We start from the raw sequence: 21,763 nt of genomic DNA on the forward strand, positions 1-21,763 counted from the left end.
TCAGCAGGAGGACAGTGGGCGCAGACAGTCCACAGGGCGCCGTGGCCATCGGGCTCGTGGGCTATACACAGGAAGGCACAATAGATCAAAGCCGACCTGTCTCTTCGGGGGGTGCAGAGTCCTGGCTGAGTTCCCAGTGCTCATGCAGTGACCCAGCGTCCCTCTGTTCAGTCACTGGACACTCATTGTCACAGACACCCTTGGAGACAATGTGCCCCCCCGCCCCCCGCCCCACCCCTCAAGGACGCCCCGAGTGACCCGCGCGCGGGGCCCTGTGGCAAGGGCTGCCAGTGGACAAGTCCGTGGGATTCTAACTGCCACCGGAGCTCAGGGAACTCTGAATAAAGTGCTTCTGACGAGAGAGATTCACTGGTGGTTTCTCTGTCACCTGAGCACCACGATCAACAGCTGGGAAGGCGAGAATGTTCGCTGCGAGGAGGGCGGGCAAGCTCGTCTCCGGAGCAGCCCACCTTTCTGGAAAGTTCCCTCTGGCGCTGGTCTCCACTCCAGCTCGCTGCTGGGTTAAGGCCACAGCTGATGCCCGCGGGTGGCAGGTGGCATGGAGGACGCGAGAGAGAAGAGGAACCGTCCATAAATATCCCGTAGGGTCCACTTGGGAAGGGGGACAGGAGAGGTGACAGCAAAACAAGGCCCGGCTCCGCACGGAAGCCAGATGTGGGCCAGACCAGTGGAGACACGGCTTGGTTTCCAGAAGGGTCCATGTCGCAACTAAGAGTTTCTCCTCAGTCCACACACCCAGTAACTGCTATAACACGCTTGCGTTTTCCATGGCCTCGATCCACCTGCAAGACAGTGGGGGGTGTCAGGGCTCAACCTGTGATCCGACCGGGGACGTGGCAGGACTCAGTACTCTCCAGCCTGAGGTCGGGCCCGTGTCCTGTTGGTTCTCGTTCCTTTGACCTTCAGCCAACGCTCTGGACCACAGTGCACAGGGTTGCTTAGTCCCGGCCGGCCAACACAACAGAATCCCCTTTGGGGATCCCAGCACAGGCACTGTGGCCCCAGGGGGCTTGGGGCGGGGGACAAGAAGCCCCCGAGTCACAGCCACTTCTGATTTGAGAAGCTGGGGGTGGTGGTAGGGGGCCCGGGGTCCTGTACCTCTGAGCTGAATTGGTGTCCTCTGCCTTGAAGCTATAAAACAGGGTTTTCTTGTGGTAAAGGTGAAAGACGGGTCCTACTTCGCTGCTGCCCTCTTCCTTTTCGGGGGCGATGGTGAAGCCCAACAGGGGCATGCTCTCCATGGCCACAGTGTCCTGCAGAGGGCACGCAGAGAAAGTGGTGTAAGCGTGACTGCACGGGCACCAGCGGAGGAGGCATTTACTGAGCGCCCCGGTTTTCCGACACACACACACACACACACACACACACACCATGGGGGGCTCTGGCCGGCAAGGGCACCTCGGGGAGCAAGGGAGACCTATACCCGGGCTGAGGAGACTGCTCAAAGGGCTGGAGCCCCGGGCTTTGTCCCTGGCACTACAGGGTCTCCCAAGCACTGCTGGCTGTGGCCCCAAAAACTAGAAAAAAGAGGAGTGCTATCGCTCAGCAGGTAGGGCGTTTGCCTTGCAAGCAGCCGACACGGCCAACCCGAGTTCGATTCCTTCACCCCTCTCGGAGAGCCTGGCAAGCTACCGAGAGTATCTCGCCCGCACCGCAGAGCCTGGCAAGCTCCCCGTGACACATTCAATATGCCAAACACAGTAACAACAAAGTCTCCAATTGAGACGTTACTGGGCCCACTCGAGCAAATCGATGAACAATGGGAGGACAGTGACAGTGACAGTCTTTTTGGGTCACACCCAGTGATGCTGAACGGTGACTCCTGGTTCTGCAGTCAGGAGTCACTCCTGGCGGTGCTGGGGGACCATATGGGATGTCGGGACCAAAGCCATATGCCAGGCAAGCGTCTATTTGTTGTACTATCTGCCCACTACCCCCGCCCCACCCATGGAACCTCGGGTTTGATCCCTGGCACTGCACGATCCCCCAGAAGTAACACCAGGGGTAGTTCAAACACTGCCAGCTTGACTGAGAAACCACTATACTGGTTGTGTTAGCTATTGCATCGCACTGCACTGTAGCACTGTCCTGTTGTTCATCGATTTGCTCAAGCGGGCACCAGTAGCGTCCCCATTGTGAGACTTGTTACTGTTTTTGGTATATCGAATATGCCACAAGGAGCTTGCCAGGCTCTGCTGTGCGGGCAGGATACTCTCGGTGCTTGCCGGGCTCTCCGAGAGGGATGGAAGACTTGAACCCAGGTCAGCTGCAAGCAAGGCAAATGCCCTACCTGCTGTGCTATTGCTCCAGCTATTGCATTAAGGTAAGAAAAAAGAATGAAAGAAATAAAAAGCAGAAAGGAAGAAGTAAACCTATCTGTGTCTGTAGAGAACACATCTGATTACAAAATATTTACCGGAACTAATAATAAATTTAGCAAGCTCACAGGATAATCAATTTTTCTTTTTGTGGGGCCACACCTAGAGGTACTCAGGACTTACTCCTGGCTCTGTGTTCAGGATCGCTCAGGATCACTCCTGATGGTGCTTGGGGGGGCCACATGGGATGCCAGGGATCGAATCCAGGTCAACCACTTGCAAGTCAAGCAAGCACCCTACTGTTGTACCATCACTCCAACCTGACAATTTTTAATATTATCTATATACTGGGCTGGAGTGATAGCACAGCGGGTGGGGCATTTCCCTTGCTCACGGCCGACCCAGGTTCGTTTCCTCCATCCCTCTGGGAGAGCCCGGTAAGCTACCGAGAGTACCCCGCACACACAGCAAAGCCTGGCAAGCTCCCTGTGGCATATTCGATATGCCAAAAACAGTAACAACAAGTCTCACAATGGAGACGTTACTGGTGCCCGCTCGAGCAAATGGATGAACAACGGGAGGACAGTGCTACAGTGCTATCTATGTGCTATTGGCAAACACCCAGAAAAAATAAACTCCATCCAAAATCACTGTCACTGTCACTGTCCTCCCATTGTTCATTGATTTGCTCAAGAGGGCCCAGTCCTGTCCTGTCCTGTCTTACCGCTGTTCATCGATTTGCTCGAGCGGGCCCAGTAATGTCTCCATTGTGAGACTTCTTGTTACTGTGTTTGGCATATTGACTACATCACGGGTAGCTCGCCAGGCTTTGCCGTGCGACGAGATACTCTCGGTAGCTTGCCAGGCTCTCTGAGAGGGGCGAAGGAATTGAACCTGGCTCGACCGGGCCGGCCGCACGCAAGGCAAACGCCCTACCACTATGCCATTGCTCCAGCCCAGGGGGCCCAGTAACATCTCCAATGTGAGACTTTGTTGTTACTGTGTTTGGCATATCGAATATGTCACAGGTGGCTTGCCAGGCTTTGCCATGCAGGTGAGATACTCTCAGTAGCTTGCCGGGCTCTCCGAGAGGGGCGGAGGAATTGAACCCGGGTCCATCGGGTCGGCTGCGCGCAAGGCAAACGGCCTACCACTGCGCTATTGCTCCAGCCCTCCATCCGAAATAGCATCCAAAAAATAAAAAGGAATGCAGTTAACTGAAATGAAGACTTCTATACTTTAAAACAGTAAAAGAAATTAATGAATGAAGATTTATACCATGTTTCATGGATTGGAAGATTCAATATTAAGTCAATTCTCTGGCGTTAACTTCAAGATGCAAGAACCCCTCTAAGCAGGCTTCCTCTTTTTAACTGTCAAGTTTATGAGGAAGCCCAAAATGGAGAATTTTCAAAACAGTCTATAAAAGAGTAAAGTTGGAGGGTTGAAAGAAATTGCCTTGAAGGTCGTGTAAAGAGGGGCTGGAGCGATGGCGCAGTGGGCAGGGCGCTTGCCTGGCACATGGCCAACTCGGGTTTGCTCCCTGGCAATGCGGTCCCCAAGCCTTGCTAGGAGTGATCCCTGAGCACAGAATCAGGAGTGGTTCCTGAGCACAAAATCAGGACTGTTTCCTGAGCACAGAATCAGGAGTGTTTCCCGAGCACAGATCGGGAGTGGTTCCTGAGCACAGAATCAGGAGTGTTTCCTGAGCACAGAATCAGGAGTGTTTCCTGAGCACAAAATCAGGAGTGTTTCCTGAGCACAAAATCAGGAGTGGTTCCTGAGCACAGAATCAGGAGTGGTTCCTGAGCACCACTGGGTATGGCCCAAACCCCCGCTCCCCCAACAAGTGTAAAGTTACAGTGATCAAGGCAGGTGCTCTTGGTATAAGGCCCAGCACACATGTCAGTAAGACAACACCTGCTTTGTGACGGTTTTACTGGTAGTCGGAAGGAGCGTCACACACACTGACTTGGTCAAAACAATTCTGAGGGGAGGAGAAAATCTTTTCAGCCAGTGCTGCTGAAACAACTGGATTTCCACAGGAGAAAGAAAGTGATCTCTGAAAACACACAAAAACCAATCTGACCTACTCACAAAGCTCAAAAAATAAAAACCTTTCAGGAGAAAATGCGAAACATTTTGCAATTTGCAGTAGATAGAAGTTTCTAAGGACATGGAAAGCAATGGAAAACACGAAGAACCCAGATTTGCTTAAAAATTATAAACATCTGATCGCTGAGAGATTCACTCATTTGCTTTAGGAAATTGAACAGGCAAACTGCAGAATGGAAGAAAATAGTCACCAAACATTTCTCTGATGAGAGACCGGTCCCAAGATCTGTAAAGAAGTATGAGGTGGCATAAAGATAATCTCGCTTAAGAAAAAAAAAAAGAAGCAACAGATCTAAACAGACATTTCTCAAAGGAAGTACATGACCATGGAAAGAAGGGGGGAAAATACCACTTTTCATGAGGAAAGTAGATAAAACTCGGATGCTGCAGGAAATACCCTCACCATGGTGTTTAAAACGCAAGACAATAAGCCAAACACAGAGCAAGCAGGAGGCTCCAGGGGCCCCTTTGGGAGCAAGAAGGCTAGGAAGCACCATCCCAGAACTGCTTAGATAGCAAAATAACTGATGGTTGGGCAACTGTTTTTTTTTTCCTTTTGGGTCACACCCAGTGATACTCAGGGGTTACTCTTGGCTCTGCACTCAGGAATTACTCCAGGTAGTGCTTGGGGAACCCTATGGGATGTCGGGGATCTAACCCGGTCAGCCGTGTCCAAGGCAAATGCCCAACCCACTGTCCTATCACTCCGATCCCTGGTCCAAGGTCATGGTCCTAGGTCCTCCTAGGTCACGGTCACGGTCCTCCCGTTGTTCATTGATTTGCTCAAGCGGGCCCAGTAACGTCTCCATCATGAGACTTGTTGTTACTGTGTTTGGCATATTGAATATGTCACGGGGAGCTTGCCAGGCTTTGCCACGCGGGAGAAATACTCGGTAGCTTGCCGGGCTCTCTGAGAGGGGCGGAGGAATCGAACCCGGCTCGGCTGCACGCAAGGCAAACGCCCTACTGCTGTGCTATCGCTCCAGCCCCAAATCCTAGGCATCCAAAGTAAATAAAGACCTTTACACGTTCACGCTGAAGCCTGTGTGCGAAAATTTCTAGTGGCTTTATTCAGTGACTCAAGCTGCAAACAACCCAGAGGCGGCTGAAATGTTATTTTCACAGAGCAGAACGCTGCTTGGCCGTCCGAAGGGATGATGCCAACGCCAGTTCTCAGCCCACCTGAAAGAGGCGGTCCGCGCGCGAACCACAGCGCCCCCTGGCGAGCACAAGGGGCGAGTGCAGAAGCGCCAGATCAAGGGAGAGCCGCTGGCTGTGAGACAGGAGCTGGCCACAGCCCGGCGTGGGAGGGACCCCTGGTCACCGCGACCACAGCAAAGGGAAAGGAAGAAAGGAGCAAAAAAAAAAAAGCCAAACTAATCTGTGTGTGTGTTGGGGAGGGGATGCTGCCTCGGAGAGCTGTAGGTATGTTTGTTTGTTGAACTTGAACGAGCTTCTGATGCACTTCACGCTAGGTAAGCCACCCTCAAAAGCAAGACACAAACAAACACAGACTGTGCTCTCAGGGGAAGTACCCTTAGCACGTATCTGAGTGAGTCAACACCAGTGTCTGTCCTGTGGAGGGACAGAGGATTGAACATGCACATCCCTGATGCTCACTAAAGATCCCCCCACCGCTGCCCCACGCAGGAAAGTCCCATCTGTGGACGTGGCGAGGAGGGGGCCCGGCCCCCCACAGCCTGGGTCCCGCACACATCCACAGGGGCCTGCAGGAGGGAGCTTTAGACGCCCCCTAAGACCAAGTGCCCCATGCACACGCCCCGCAGCAGGCCAGAGCTTTGAATCACGCTTTCAGAGTAGATGGGGCCCGTCGGGGCCGGCAGATGGTGGGCCTGGACGTGGGGAGCATGCTCGTCATCCGAGAGGCGAGGCCAGCAGCCCACTCATTCCCCGGACTCTGCTTCGGGTGCTCTCAGTGTGAGAGCTGCAAGGCACGTGGCGACCACCAGGGCGGGCAGGGACATGCTCCCCCCACCCGCAGGGGCCTCGGCATTGCTCAGCCGGGGCTTCCTGAAGTCTGGGCAGGGACAGGGCCGGGGGACAGGACGCCGGGAGGGGAGGGGCAGCACCACCCTACCTCGCTGGCCATGTAGGTGTAGAGCACTTTGCCCTTGATGACGAACCAGAGCTTCTTCCAGTGCCTCTTGCCCTTCTTGCCGCGGCTGAGGTAGCCACTGATGGCCGAGCCCTCTCCGGACGCGGCCACCTGGCGGGAGGGGAGCACAGGTCAGGGCACGCCGGACAGCGTCAACCGGGAGCAGATGGGGAGCAGATGCTGCTGGCACCCAGGGGCAGGCGCTGAATCGACCCGGGCGTGCTGCCCCCTGGTGGTCGTTCTGATTCTCATTCTGGCTGCCCCCTGGGGAAAGGGTCTTTTTCCAACGGGATTCTGGCACCTTTTAAAAAATTGGTCCTGACGCTCTTTTGGTTTTGTTTTGTTTTTGTTTTGGGGCCCCCCGAGCGATGCTCAGGGGTTACTCCTTGCTCCGTGCTTAGGAATTACTCCTGGCAGGCTCGGGGATGCCAAGGATCGAAACCTGGTCAGCCCCAAACGCCTTCCCTGGCTGAAGTATCGCTCCGGCTCTGGTCTGATGCTTCTACCTTTGTTGTTCAAATGTTCAAGGGGGGATCTTCTTCATACCGCTTAACAAGAGTATTTCTGTTGTTGTTTTCTAATTTTATTTTTTTTGGCATTTTGGGTCACACCCAGCGATGCTCAGGGGTTCCTCCTGGCTCTGCACTCAGGAATTACTCCTGACGATGCTCGGGGACCACATGGGATGCCGGGGATTGAACTCAGGTCGGCCGTGTGCAAGGCAACCATCCTACCTGCTTGTCCTATCACTCTGGCCCCTAACAAAAGAGTTTTAGGTCCTCCTGCTAACGGGGTATATTCACTGCTCCTGTCAGCTCCAAGGGTGCCGAAGGCGTCTGTCCGCCCTTTGCTGGACAGGCTCCACGTAGGGGCCAGAAAGGACCCAGGCAGGGGACTCGGGCAAGTCGGAAGGAGAAAGGCCAAGAGCCAAGGACACGCCTCAGGTGGAAGACAAAGATTCAAATGAACGGAATCCCTCAAAGCTGACCACAGAGGGGGTGACCACCTGGGGGTTGGGGGGTGAGAGAGTGGATGGAACACTCTAGAACTCTGGTCATCAGGGAGAAAGCTCTACTCATACATGACTGCAAACTGCTGGGGGTTTGGGGGCTCCATTCTGCAGTTGGGGAGGAGAGGGGGGGGGGCGGGAAGAAAGCCAACACCAGGACGAGCTGGCAGCGAAGGGGAGGACCGAAGCGGCTCCCGGCCCCCGGTGGCGCATCAGGGCTGACTCTCCTGTTTGCTGGGCCATGGGGGTCCCCACCGCCATGCTCACCTCAGTCAGCGCTGACGGGACTTTCTTCTGCTTCCGGAAGGCGGCGGGGTTGATGCTGTGCAGGACCGATGAGAAAGCACTGCTGGACAGGCGGTATGAGGCCGGCGGGAAGCTCATGCTGGCCGGCCGCTCTGAAAGGACAGCGGCGAGTGGGCGCCCCAGCCCGGCTCCCGGTCCCGGGGGCTGCCCCCCGAGAGCCCAGCTCCCACCCTCCCCGGGGCTGCCCCAGAGCCCAATTCCCGCCCTGGGTGGGGCTGACCCCCAGAGTCGAACTCCCGCCCTCCCCAGGGGCAGCTGCAGAGCAAGGGGCCTCTGCCTCTGTGCTCCAGCACCCCCGCTGCCAGCCCCGGCTGGGTGCAGGTCTCGGGGGAGCGGCGGGGGGGGGGGGGGAATGCAGGGGCTGGAGTTGCCTCTCCTGATCCTTATCCTCAAAAGGTGAGTGTGGGTGACCACAAGGCCCTACCGAGTGGGCACTGAGCGTGGGTGACCAGAGAGCCACATGGGCACTGACTGTGGGTGACCACAGAGCCTCATGGCCTGAGTGTGGGTGACCACAGAGCCACATGGGGCACTCACTGATTGTGGGCAACCACAAGGCCACTGATTGTGGCCCCCCCCCCCCCCGCCCCGGGTGCACAGGTGTGTGTCCGGCCCCATTTCCACCTCCAGGGCGACGGGTCCCACCTCTCAGCAGCACGGGCACGTCCCCGCCCCTCCTCTTCAGCTCTCCATAGCAGCCGTCGCAGACCTTGGCCAGCCGGTCCTTGAGGTACTTGAGGGGGTATTTGTTCCTCGAGCAGTTCCTGCAGACGATCTGTGGGCCGGGTGGGCACATGCGTCACGGGGGCTCCCCGGACACCCACTTGGGGTTCTCCTAGCTCAGCTCAGCCTGGGCACCGCCGGTGCATCTGCCTGTTTCCTGCTCTTGCTGGCGGGCCAGGGACCGAACCCGGGGCTCCTGCGTGCATGGCAGGGTCCGTCCCACCAGCCATGCCCAGTCCTGTGTCACCGACTGTGCGAGCGTCACAGACAGGAACGGGGCCTTTTGGCCAACCACACGACTGTGCTATGCCCATGCCGATGAATGGCTGGGGCGGGAGAGACAGACCAAGGGGCTTGAGTGTGGGCAAAGCATGCGGGAGTCCAGGGTCCCAGCCCCAGCACAGAGGCAGAACTCACCCCCAAACACCTCCAGAGAGGACCCCCAAACAGAGCCAGGACTCACCCCCAAACGCCTCCAGGGAGGACCCCCAAACAGAGCCAGGACTCACCCCAAACACCTCCAGGGAGGACCCCCAAACAGAGCCAGGAGTCACCCCCAAACACCTCCAGGATGGACCCCCAAACACAGAGCCAGGAGTCACCCCCAACGCCGCTGTGTGTGGCCCCAAACATGCCACACTAAGTGTGTGATGGGGACACTGAAGAACTGCCGGGATCTTGGCACCTTCCGGATCTGCCACACGGTGCTGTCACCTCTGCGGGAACCGGGACCCCACAAGCCCCACAACCGTGCCACGCCCCTGTGTCTCCCCGGAGTCCAGAGGGGTGCGGGCGCGAGTGAAAAGGGGATCAGCATCCCTGACCACTGGGGCGGGTGCCCCTGGGGGTGGCCACGCCACATGGAGGCCCGGAATGTGCCGTGTCCCGTGTCCCCCGTCCGCCCCTGGGACCTCACCTTGCCGCAGGCGTGGCAGTGGTGGCGCCGCAGGGTCAGGGAGAAGTCGCAGCCGCAGTTCATGCACATCATCACGTGGGTGACGGGCACCAGGGTCGGGGGGCGTTCGCCCAGGCTCACCCCCAACCTCTCTCGAACCTGGGGCCACAGAACGGGGAGGGCAGTGAGGGTGCTGGGCAGGAGAAGCCCCATTCCTGCGGGGCGGGGGTGTCTGTACACAGGTGGGGGAGGGGATGGGGCCCCACACTCCACACACCGGCCCCTGTGTGCCCACCTCCACCTCCTCCAGGCGCGGGAATCAAGGAGGAAACAGCTCGGGCCCTCCAGAGCACAGACCCCCAGCCCGGGCCCCCGCACCCACTCACCTCCACACTGTGGTGGAAGGCGGCCAGGGCCTGCGCCTTGTAGTCCTCGGGGAGGGCTCTGCTCAGGCAGGCGTGCCACTCGTCCCTCTCGGCGCAGGAGCTGCAGGCACGGGGGCACAGGGGGTCAGGGGGCCCTGCCCCAGCCCTCCCCCGGGTCTCAGCCGCTCCAGCCCCTGCACCTCCATCCACCTCGTGGGGCAGCCGGGGCCGCTTCTCTGCCCGTGATCCAGGGACAGTGACACCCCCCACCCGGGCTGCAGAGGTAGGACAGGACAGGAGGGGGGTGGACAGGCTGTCCCTGAGGGAGGCTGTCCCGGAGGGAGGGTGCCTTGCTTTAGGAGGGCTGAGCTGGCAGGGGCAGAGCTCCGTGCTCCGGGGAGCTGGCAGAGGTCCACCACCCAGTTCCCCACCTTCCTCCTCACGTGCCCACGTGACCCCCAGGGTCCGCTGCCCTGTCCAGCGGGGAAGCGGGTAGCGGGGGAGGAGGGCAGAAGCAGTCGTGCAGTTCTCATAGTGTCCACTAGGTGTCGCTCGTGCCCAGCAATGGGGGGCTGGCAGCCACATTTTGGGTCCCTAAACTGTGGGGGAAGGGTCTGGGGACGCTGACAAGGAAGCAGCCCTCTGCTGGACCCCCAAGTAAAAACCTTCCCGGCACTATTTTCCCAAGGCTTCCTGCCTTGAAGACCCTGCCTCTGCGGCCCGGTGCCCCCAGGAGCGCCCCCTACCTTGCAGACAGAGTCAGGCAGGACTCGGGGGTCTCGATCCTGAGCGCGTAGGGCACCTTGTCCATCACGGGGCGGCTGACCTGGAAGCAGGCGGCTGCTCAGCCCTCTCTGCTTGGGGCCCGGGTCTCCTCATCCGTGAGAGCAGCCTTTCCGACATGTGTGTGCCGTGCGCAGACATGTGGACGTGTGCAGGCGTGTGCAGACATGTGCGCGTGTGCAGGCAGGCCTATGCCTGGCGTGTATGCCTGCAGATATCTGTAAGGGGTGTGTGCACGCGTGTCTGCCTGTGAACCTAAGCACTGATGTGTGTATGCATGTGTGTGAGTCTGCATGGCCGTATGTGAATGTGATGTGTTCATGTGTTGTGTACGTGCACATGGTTCTTGCATGTACACAGGTGTATGTGTGCTGTGTGTGCCTTAGGTGTGTCCACGTAGATGCATGAGTGTGCGCGCGCACGTGTGTGTGTGTGTGTGTGTGTCAGAGCGGGCTGCTCATTGCCCGTGGCCCCCACCCTCAGTGAGGCAATGAAGCACCCCTCCTGGGGCCCAGCACCCAGAACCTTCCTCTGACACGCCCCAGAGTGCTCCGGGGGGGTTACAGGGGAGTCTGTCCTGCAGGGCAGAGCCTCCCCGTCCGGCTTCTGCCCGCAGAAGGGAGGCCCCACCACCGGCCCCAAGACCCGCTACCTTTGTATCCTCTTCCCTGGGCGGAACAAACTTCCAAGGACCCACAGCTCAGAAACTCCTGGACCGGGTCGACTCTCAGTAACGGGGTGGGGGTAGCTTGGCAGTCCCCCACTCTCCATGCCTCTGACGCAGGTGAGAGTGTGGTTGCCGCCTTCCTGGTCACCATGTGAGCAGCTCAGTGCCCTCCGTGGAAAACTGCCTCAGGACCCCGCTTGTGTGATGGCGGGTGGTCAGTCTCAGAGGCGGAGCCGTGAGGGGGCAGCGGGGGTGGGGGAGTTGGTGTTTCCGGGAACTGAGTGCCCCTCTGATGCCACACTGGCAAATGCAGTTAAAACAGGGCTGGAGAGACGCTCGGAGGGCCGAGGGCACGTGGGCACCCCCATGTCAGGGGGCGCCCTGAGCGCTCCAGGCCCCCAAACAAGCAACAGATCAAAAAGGAAAAAAAAAAAGGAAGATCAAAACTCAAAAAAAAAAAATAATCCAAAGGTTCAAAGGGTCATGTTCAGGGCATGTGTATTTCCTGAAGTTCACAAAACTCTCCCAGGCCCCAGTTTCCTCCGAGGAGAACCCCCCCACCCACAGCGGGACGACATGGCGACCCCAGTCCAGGAACTCCTCCCTGCTCCCCTCTGCGGACTCCCCCTCCCCAGCTCGTCATGAGCTCCCGTAAGTCGTAAGTCGGGAGCTACCCTCCACCCCACCCCAACCCCTGCACACCTTCATGCCGGCCACCTTCAGTGTGTTCTTCAGCCGGTACTTCCCGTCCTTCTGGGGGTATGTGTACAGGAGCACGTCGCTCATCTGGGGACAGGGGCGCGCAGTGAGGGGGGCTGGGCCCCCTCAGCTCCACATGGGGGGAAGGGAGGCGTGTGGAGGGCCAGGTGCTGACAGGCACAGTCCCCCAAAGGTCCCGACGACCCCCTGCCTGGCGGCCCTAGGGCCAGGGTCACACAGCGGGAGGTACAGAGGGGGCCGCGGGCACCCAGGGCAGGGAGCGAGCACAGCCGGGTGTGGTCCCAAACACAGAGAGACTGTTTGGACGCTAACTCAGAGACGGGAATGGAACCTCCCACTGAACCCCACGATCCGCCTCTGGACAGGCAGGTGTGGGCTGCGGTCAAGACCAGCTGGGGTGGCCACGCTGCGCCTCCTGGAGCCCAAGGCTGACGGGCTGAGTGACCAGTGGCGGGCTGCCCCGGCCGGTGTTGGGGGTGGCAGGAAGGGCCTTGAGGGGTGCAGAGGGGCGTGGGGCCTCCTGGGTCCTGGATCGGTGTCACCGCCCCGTGCTGGGAGTGTCCAGCCAGGACCCCTCCTCTGGCCCTGTGGGCTGTCCTGCATCAGGGACGGCAGGGGAACCCCGGTTTCAGGATGATCTGGTGGTGATGGGAGAAGGAATGTGGGCGGGATGTATGTGGTGGCCTGGGGTGGGGGGACACGGGCTGTTGGGGGGGCGCAAGGACTCACCAGGAACAGATGCCGGGGCCGCCGGGTCCTCCCCGCCACCTTCATCAGCGTCCCCTCCTTCAGAAACTCCTACAGGGGACACACAGACCGGGGGCTCAGCCGATGCTCCCCCACACCAGAAAGGGGGACCCAGGGGCACTAGGAAGTGGGGCAGACCCTGGCTCGAGCCAAGCCTGGAGCCGGAGTGGTAGGACAGCGGGGAGGGCGCTGGCCTTGCACGCGGCTGACCCGGGTTCAAATTCCGGCTCCCCAAGCACTGCCAGGAGTGATCTCTGAGCACCAAGCCAGGAGTAAGCCCTGTGCCTTGCCAGATGCGGCCCCCAAGACAATACATACACGCATACATGCATACACACATCCCTAAAGAGCCAGGCCCTTGAGTGACGGGGTTGTGAGGGCAGCACCCCGGCCCCGACCCCACACAGCTCCTCCTGCTCTTCTGACCACTGGGGTCTGCAGATCCCCCACCCGTGTGCTGCCACGGGGAGCCCCCAGAATCTGGCCTCGGGAGGAGGGAGGGCGTGCACCCCGTGATTCTGGAGGGCACAGACAGACCGAGAGCAGGGCTCACAGCTGTGTAATCTTAGGCTCAGGGCCACGAGCCCGCCCAGCATGGGGAGGCCCCGTCCTCCGCTCCTGCCCTCTGGGGCCACTCCTGGCTGTGTCTGGGAGATCATAAGTGGGGATGCAGATGGAAGAAGGAAGCGTTTTTAACTCTGCACTCACTCTCTCTCTTTCTCTCTCCCCCCCTCATTTCTCTCTCTCTTCCTCTCTCCCCTCCTCCTCTCCTCTCTTCTCTCTCTCCAACAAACAAGGTCCTTTTTGCTTGGTTTCCGTTTGGGGACCACTCCTGGCAGGCACTGGACACCACACAGTGCCAGAGATGGAGCCTGGGCTGGTGTGTGCCAGGCCAGGCAGGCGCCCAGCTCGCCGTCCTATCTCTGGCCCGTGCTGGACGGTGACGGAGCCAAGTGCGTTTGTCTTTTTCTCCTCCCATTTGGAACGTCAATGCGGGCAAGTCTGTCTCATGGTGGGGAGAGCTGAGAGCATTTCACGGGGGACCCGAGGGCTTTTAACCCGTCCTCACAGCAGCACCCGCTGAAAGCAGAGAGGCTGTGTTTTCCCCAAGGAGATGAGAACCACAGGTAACACTGAGCTCCCCCCCCCCCCCCCCCCCCGCCAACAGTGTGACTTTAAAGGCGCCCCCAGCAGGAGCCCGAGGGCCCAGGGGAGTCTCCCAGCCCCCTCCCACGTCGGGCCCAGCCCAGGGAACAATGTGCTTATCGGCCGCTCTGCCCGCCTGCCGGGCACTCACCCTTCCTGGCTGGACGAGGTCCCCCTGGCCCCGGACGCTGTGCTCGATGTGGACCAGCTTCTGCAGGTTTTCCTGTGGGAAGGGCAGGGGGGGCGAGGTCAGGGCCCCCAAGGGGTCTTCTCTCCCCTGGAGGGGCCACCATGGCACGGAGCCCACAGGAGCGGTGCCCCTCCAATCCCGTCAGCTGCAGACTAGCCGGGACCCCGGGATTAGGAGGGGCGCAGGGTGTGGCCCCCACTTCCTGCCCGGTTGACACCTCTGGAATCTGGGGTCCGACCCCCCTTGTCTTCAGGCTGAGGGGGTCAGGTGGACTCCAGGCCACCAGCCTCACCCCCAGCCAGTGTCCCCATAAGCCGGGGTCGTGGGTGACAGACACGCTGGGCCAGGCTGTCCTCCTGGGCGCCTCTAAGGAGAGCAACCAGCCTGAGTCAGGGGACATCTGGGCGTGACCCATGCAAAGTGACGCCCCGTCGGCCCTCACACAGCACCCCACAACCAAGACACGACAAAGCAGTTATCTGGGGCGGAGCTGGAAGGCTGCTGGAAACCGCTGGGAACTGCGTGAAGTGGGTCCATCAGTGAAGCCCGGGGCGGCAGCGGCCCAGGCCCCGCATCCAGGCCAGCGAGGCACCGGGGCAGAGCTGAGGGTCGCTCTGGCCCGGCTTGACACAGAGTAGTGGGGAATGTCCGTCTGCCAAACTGAGAGGGAGAAAAGGCCGGGAAATTCCCGGAACCAGAAGCCTCAGAACCGAATCCTGGAACCAAGAACCCTCGGAACTGAATCCCGGAACCAAGAACCCTCTCTACTCCCTGGCGCTGCAGAACCGAATCCCAAAGCCCCACCCCAATGCCGTGGCTCCTCAGTGGGTCCCGAGCCCAGCAGCCCTCGGGGGGCCCAGAGAAAAGTAAAGGAGGGTGACGGGTGTTCGCAGCCGCGCAACACCTTCAAATTCTCCAATACCGACGACCTGGCGGGACACGGCCTAGTGCGGACGGGAGGGACAGAAGCCAGTGAAGCTCCACTACAAACACAGGACACAGACGTTCCCGGAGCTGCAGTGCAGGGAGCCCATGGGACCCGGGGCCCCATGGTGAGACAGAACAGTCCCCACAAAGTTCCTTTGCCGAAGGATTCTTTGATAATCCCGTTAGCCCCCCCTTTTTTTTTGCTTTTTGGGTCACACCCGGCGAAGCTCAGGGGTTACTCCTGGCTCATGCACTCAGGAATCACTCCTGGCGGTGCTCAGGGGACCATATGGGATGCTGGGAAATTGAACCCGGGTTGACCGCGTGCAAGGCAAACACCCTACCCACTGTGCTATCGCTCCAGCCTCCCCCATTAGCCATTTAATGCTAAGCAACAACATAAAATAGATTCTCAGGGGCCTGCTCCGGGTGCAGGCTTGGGGGGTGGTTGGAAAAATGGGGCCAATAGCGGAGGGAGGGGGACAGAGGTGGCGGGATTGGGGCTGGAATGTTGAATGCCTGTAACAGACTGTCACGAACAACTTCATAAACCCAGTGTTTTAATTAAGTGAAAAAAAAAATTTTTTAAATAATCGAAAACAAGAAGAGGGTCAAGGCTGAATGCAGGGACTGGGAGACAGGCTGAGGGCAACAGGAGTCCCATGGCCACGCCCACAATCACCCCCAACACCTTTCCAGGAGTTTCTGCTGGGGGCGGCCGAGGGTAAGGGGGTGGACAGGGTCATCTCCTCCAGTGCAGAGAGTGACCCTCTGCTTCCACCCAGGGGTGAAGAGAAGCTGAAGCCGAGAGTGGCCAGGGCTGTGTCCACATGCAAAGGGCAGTGTGGGAAAGAGCGTCAGGGGGGAGGAGGCAGAGAGCGTCGGCGGGGTACAGGAGCGGGGGCCCCCAGATGCCCTCAACAGTCATGAGCCTGGCACGGAGGACCCTCCTAAAGGGGGCGGGAGCACGGAGAGCGATGCCTCCCCGAGTCCCAGCGCGGCTGAGAACTGAGCACGAAGCAGGGACATGAAACTCTCCTGCCTCACCGGCCAGAGAAGTGCCTGTCGCGGCAGCCCCCACCGTGACCCGACAGTGACCACGGGAGTCACAAAACCAAACTCAGCCACAAAACCAAACCGGACTCATCTCCCCCGCCCCCCCCCAAGATACCTTGATGGGAAAAGGGGCCACAGGGCGGCCCCGAGTCTCCACGAGTTTCCTGCTGCTGTTCATTCACTGTCTAATCAACATCCGCAGTGACAGCACCACAGGGAGGGCGCCTGCCTGGCACGTGGCTGACTCAGTTCAATCTCGAGCACCCCAGAGGGTCCCCAAGTCCCACCAGGAGTGATCACCAAGTGCAGAGTCAGGAGGGAGCCCTCAGCACCACCAGGTGTGGCCTGGAACCAAATTAACCCCCCCCACCCCCAAGCAGAAGGCAACCCCCAGCTTATTTTCCAGAGAGAAAGCACTTGACAGAATGTGGGCTACACGGGGGTGCACCCCCCCCCCATCAGGGAGTCCAACCCGGGTCTTCTTAGGCCTTTTTCCTTTTAGCCACAGAACGCCAAGCCGGCCGGTGCCGCAGCTAACCCGGGACTCACGCGCGTTTGGTTCTGGATTCACTTTTGGTCCTTGTGGGCTCAGAAATGCTGGCCTGCGATCAAGTTTCCTGCAGCCACAGGAAACTCTCTGTGGGGCTGGAACCCACAGGGGAAGCTCTAGATGCTAGAGAAACTGTGTGTAAAGGTTCTAAGAGGTAGGAGGTGGTGGGTTTCAGGCATGCACTGAGAATGCCAGGCAGGAAGGATACAAGAGAACCGAGCGGAAATACTCAAAAAGGAAACAGTGGGGAAGAAAGCGGGAATACCTTTTCTTTTTTTTCTTTTTGGGTCACATCAGGTGATGCTCAGGGGTTACTCCTGGCTCTGCACTCAGGAATTACTCCTGGCGGTCCTCGGGAACCACATGGGATGCTGGGAATCGAACCCGAGTCGGCCGCGTGCAAGACAAACACCCTCCCCGCTGTACTATCACTCTGGCCCCAGGAATACCTTTTTTGGGGGGAGGAGAGAACATTCCTGGTGATGCTCAGGGGTTACTCCCGGATCTGAGCTCAGTAATCACTCCTGACAGTGCTCGGGGGGGGGGCGCATATGGGGTGCTGGGGATCAAATCCAGGCTGGCCCTGTGCAAGGCGAGGCCCTTCCCGCTGTACTCTCACACTGCCCGTCCCTTTGACAGGCTGAGTAGAACCACAGCCACAGGGAAAAATCAACAAACTTGAAGTTAGGTGAGCAGAGATCGTTTCAATGGAATCCCAAAGAGGAAAAACGGGATTCAAAGGGAAAGAGGAGAGGGGCTGGAGAGACAGCACAGCGGGTAGGGCGTTTGCCTTGCACGCGGCCGGCCCAGGTTCAATTCCCAACTTCCCATATGGTCCCCTGAGCACCGCCAGGAGTAACTCCTGAGTGCAGAGCCAGGGGTAACCCCTGTGCATCACCAGGTGTGACCCAAAAAGCAAAAAAAAAAAAAGTCAAAGGGAAAGAGGTAGGGTGGGGGGTGGAGAGATGGGACGGGGGGAGGGCGCTTGCCTTGCCCTGAGCTGACCCTGGTTGGATCCCCAACATCCCATATGGTCCCCCAGGCCCCGCAAGGAGTGATTCCTGAGTGCAGAGTCTGGAGTAAGCCCTGAGCATCACTGGGGGCGGCCAAACAATACAGATGCACCCAGCTCAGCCTTACAGATCTGAAGCCCTGGTTTGCTGTCTGGCACCGCTGTCACTGTCACTGTCCTCCCATTGTTCATCGATTTGCTCGAGCGGGCCCAGTAACGTCTCCATTGGAGACTTTGTTGTTACTGTGTTTGGCATATCGAATACGTCACGGGGAGCTTGCCAGGCTTTGCCGTGTGGGCGAGATACTCTCGGTAGCTTGCCAGGCTCTCTGAGAGGGGCAGAGGAATTGAACTTGGGTCGGCGGTGTCAGCTGCGTGCAAGGCAAATGCCCTACCCGCTGTGCTATCACTCGAGCACCTCAAAATAATTCAAAAACCCAATAAAGAGTGTAGACAAGGGGCCACGAGGGTGAGTGGGGCAGAGGTCCAGCATCTACCTTGGATACATCAGACCTACTGTTAATTCAAGACACACCCAAAACAACAAAAGCAGATTAAGAAAGTTTAGGGACTTAGGGCCGCAGCCACAGTACAGCGGGGAGGGCGTCTGCCTTGCACGCGGTTGTTTTGGGTTCGATTCTCAGCATCCCATAGGGTCTCCCGAGCACTGTCAGGTGTGACTCCTAAGTGCAGAGCCCAGAGTAAGTCCTGAGCATTGCCGGGTATGACCCACAAATGGCCCCCAAAAGAAAGGAAAATTCAGGGACAGATGGGGGGGCTGGGGGCTGGAGAGACAGCGTTGTGGGTAAGGTGTGTGGCTCGCATGCACCCAACCCAAGGTTTGATGCCTGGCGTCCCAGCACCATCAGGGGTAATTCCTGAGTGCAGAGCCAGGATACACCCTGAGCACCACCCGTGTGGCTTGAAAACTGAAAACCAAACAACAATAAACAAACAAACAAAAAAAAGGAAAAATGGCCACCTGGGAGAATTTTCCAAAATCCAACGGAAGATGACCAATTACAGGCCCTGAAACTCAGGAATCCCATCCCAGCCTGCGGGCCGAGAGCACACGCCAAGTCTGAGAGGTCAGTTACAAAGAGAACGCCCTGAAGGCAGCCAGAAAGAAAGGAAAAGAGGTGTAAGAAGGAAAAATGTCAACGTTAAGTCCTCATCCGCAGGTGGCAAGACACAGGCGTCTTCAAGGTGCCCGGAGTGAAAGCTGGTCCACGAGGCTGCGGTCCCCAGGAAGACACGGCTCAGGACGGAAACCAACGGGGCAGTTAAGGGGATGGATGGCAGGCGGTGAGGGCAGGTCCCTCAGTGCTGCGCGGAAATTCACCCCAAGTGAGGAGAACGGACGCCAGGAAGGCTCGTGGAGCGATGGATGAGAGCGGGAGCATTCATTAGGGCAGCACGGAGAGTTGTGTCCAGAGATGCCAGACACAACGCAAATGCGGATACTTCTCTCCCTGTCAGCTGAAAGGACCAGGAGGAAATGGAGCCCCTAGCAAGAGTCTCCCCTGGCACCCAGATCTCGGATCTTCAACCCCATGTTTGATGCAGGGAGCTGGGTCACTGGGGCGGTGACGGGTTCTAAGACTCGGGCGGAGAACAGACAAGACGACAGTGCCGGGGTGTAGGAAGAAACGTGACACCCTCACCCCATCTGGGCGGCTGGGGAGCTCCCCACAGCCACAGCTGGAACAGCCTGAGGAGACAGAGCACCGTGGTGGGCCCATGTGGGTGCGCAGGGCAGGTGGAACCTTAGAAACCAGACCTCCAGGAGAGTCGCCCGAAGGGAGGAGGGAGGGTGGTCAGTGGCTAAATGCCACCTCCTCCAGGAAGTCTCCCTGGTGCGCCCGACTGGCACAGACACTGCAAGTTCTTCGGACGGCCACATGGAGAAGGGGGATTTGGACAAAGGGAAACCAAAGCTCTGCCTTGAAGAGCATGGCTTGGGCTGCCAGACAGAGAGAGGCGTGTCGGGCTTGATCCAGAAGCCAGGAGGGGTAAGGACAGTCCAAGCAGCAGGCGGTGAGTTCTCGGGCGGGTGGTGGCCGCGGGGAAGAGCGGCAGAGCCCCCAGCCTGTCCCTCGGGGACCCCAGAGCCACAGTGCTCTGCCTCAGGGCCGGGTTTTCTGAACCGTCTGTCCACAACCTGAGCGGCAGACGCTGATCTGGCCGGCTGGCCATGTACGCGTGGCTCCCGGGCACCAAGGCCAGTGGGGCTGGACAGGGGCGGGGGCTCGAGGCTCAGCCCTGGGGAGGAAGCGGCCCCCCCCTTTCGGCCCAGCTGGAGGGGCTGTGGGGAGCCCAGGCACCCTGCTAACACGGCCCAATCGGGCACCAGGACCCCAAACTGCCCATCTGGCCACTCTGCGATGGTGTCCTCGCCATAGGTCTGAGAGGCTGCCCAGCAGCGAGCAGGGAGCAGGTCCAGGTCATTGGGGGTGGGATGTGCTCCCAGAGCCCCCCACCCCCATCCTGTCTCCCAGCCAAGGGGGTGACCTTGGAACTCTCCCACGCCCCAGTCTGCCCCTCTGCGCCTGTGCACGGCGGCCCCCGTTCCAACACCCCCACCATTCTTCCTCACAGTGTGCAGCCCGACCCCGCCGAGAAGATGCACTGTCCCCTCCTCTGGCCCTGGTGGCCTTGAGTCCACTCCCCTGACTGCCACGTCAGCCTGGGCTCCCTGCTTTGGCGCATTTGAACTGTGGTTTTCATGAGGGCGAAGGGTCGTCCCATCTCTGTGTCCCCACCCCCATTACAGGACAGTGGTTCTCAGGGGGGCTGAGCCTGACCCCAGGCTGCTCTGTCTCAGCTCAGCAAGGCACCCCCCTCCCCCCTCCACCCAACCGTTCACCCGTCTCTTCCTGGAAAGACATCACTAACCCACTGCTGAATTTCTGCCTCAGGGGTCACCACAGACGCTCCCCCCGACTCAGCAGGGACCCTCAGACCCTCCTCACACCGAGCTCTGGCGTCTTCATGGCTCAGCTGAGGACAGACATGGCCTCAGGGGCCAAGGGCAGGCTGTATGGTGCGCACAGAGCGGTCCCTCCTTGGCAGAGGCCAACCAGCACCTCAGGTCACACAGCAAGGCCAGGGCTAGAACCGAAGGTGCTCGGCGGGGTCCCATGAGAAAGCTCCTACAGTCCCTTCACAAAGCCGAGTAGGACCCGGTGGTCCTAAGCAGGGTGGAAGGTTCTGGAACCTTCACCCAAGGGTGGGGGCAGGGCCGGACTCACCCCTTGCTCCATGCTGTCGTTGGCGCGGTCCGTGATTGAGGAGATGAGGGTCAGCGCGCCTGCGGAGGGGGGCGGAGAGGAGGGTTGGGCTGTCTGGGAGCTGGCCGCCCCCTCCCCACGCCCCCCGCCCTTCCCCTCTGAGCTCACAGCGGCCCCGAGGTAGCCCACTACGGGTCGCAGGGAGCCCACCGTCTCGTGCCTGTCCCGGGCCAGGTGAGGGCAGAGTGGGGGCGCGATGCAGGCTGGCGGGAGCGTCCACTTACCCTGCGTGTCCTCGTACTCGGCCGAGTCGGGGCAGAGGTTATTTAGGTAGTCTGCGGGAGGAAGTGAGCGGGACTCAGGCTCCTCTCAGGGACGGAAGGCAAGTTCCGCAGGAGCGGGCGGGGTGGGGGGCACCCTCTAGTCCTGCAGCCAGCCCCCCCCGACCCCACGCTGGCCAGGACTGGCCCGGTCAGCACAGTGCCAGCCTGGCCGCCCTTTGTTCCTGCATCGTCATCAGCTGCTTCCTGAGAACCTGCCCCGCGCCCGGCTCTGGGGGCCTCGGATCTGGCGGGAAAAGGCAGGATCTGCCTCTTCCCACCAGGGTCTTGGCTCTCGGCCCCACCTCCACGTACCATCGCCGGGACTCCCCCCGGGCTCTGCCCTCCCTCCTGTCCTGCAGCAGGGGCGCCCTCATCACTGAGCCCTGAGCCCTGCGTCCGCCCCTGGGGGACGCTGCTGCTTTCTCCTACTGGGTGGTGTGGGAGCTGCCGCCTCACTCGCCAGCCAAGTATGCACACGCGTGTGTTTGTGTGCCTGTGTGTGCTTGCATGAGCACCTGTTGCATGCATGTGTCTTTAGTGTGCA

The 21,763-nt window shown here is 59.5% G+C and overlaps 1 protein-coding gene across 1 annotated transcript in view; it reads right to left on the reverse strand.

The window, feature by feature from the left end:
• Positions 1-309: 309 nt before the first annotated feature.
• Positions 310-21,763, reverse strand: part of FGD5 (FYVE, RhoGEF and PH domain containing 5) — a 79,506-nt gene continuing 58,052 nt past the window's right edge. The window contains exons 8-20 of the mRNA XM_056129445.1: positions 21,181-21,231; positions 20,918-20,976; positions 14,083-14,154; positions 12,768-12,836; positions 12,021-12,104; positions 10,615-10,694; positions 9,890-9,989; positions 9,525-9,662; positions 8,531-8,660; positions 7,847-7,977; positions 6,553-6,681; positions 1,120-1,274; positions 310-803 (exon numbers count right to left, since the gene is read on the reverse strand). Coding sequence (XP_055985420.1) covers positions 767-803; positions 1,120-1,274; positions 6,553-6,681; positions 7,847-7,977; positions 8,531-8,660; positions 9,525-9,662; positions 9,890-9,989; positions 10,615-10,694; positions 12,021-12,104; positions 12,768-12,836; positions 14,083-14,154; positions 20,918-20,976; positions 21,181-21,231 — 1,235 coding nt within the window. The 3' untranslated portion in view covers positions 310-766. The remainder of the gene's footprint in view (positions 804-1,119; positions 1,275-6,552; positions 6,682-7,846; positions 7,978-8,530; positions 8,661-9,524; positions 9,663-9,889; positions 9,990-10,614; positions 10,695-12,020; positions 12,105-12,767; positions 12,837-14,082; positions 14,155-20,917; positions 20,977-21,180; positions 21,232-21,763) is intronic.

The sequence above is a fragment of the Sorex fumeus genome, unplaced genomic scaffold (assembly GCF_029834395.1).
Source record: "Sorex fumeus unplaced genomic scaffold, SorFum_2.1 ptg000072l, whole genome shotgun sequence".
Taxonomy (NCBI): Eukaryota; Metazoa; Chordata; class Mammalia; order Eulipotyphla; family Soricidae; genus Sorex; species Sorex fumeus.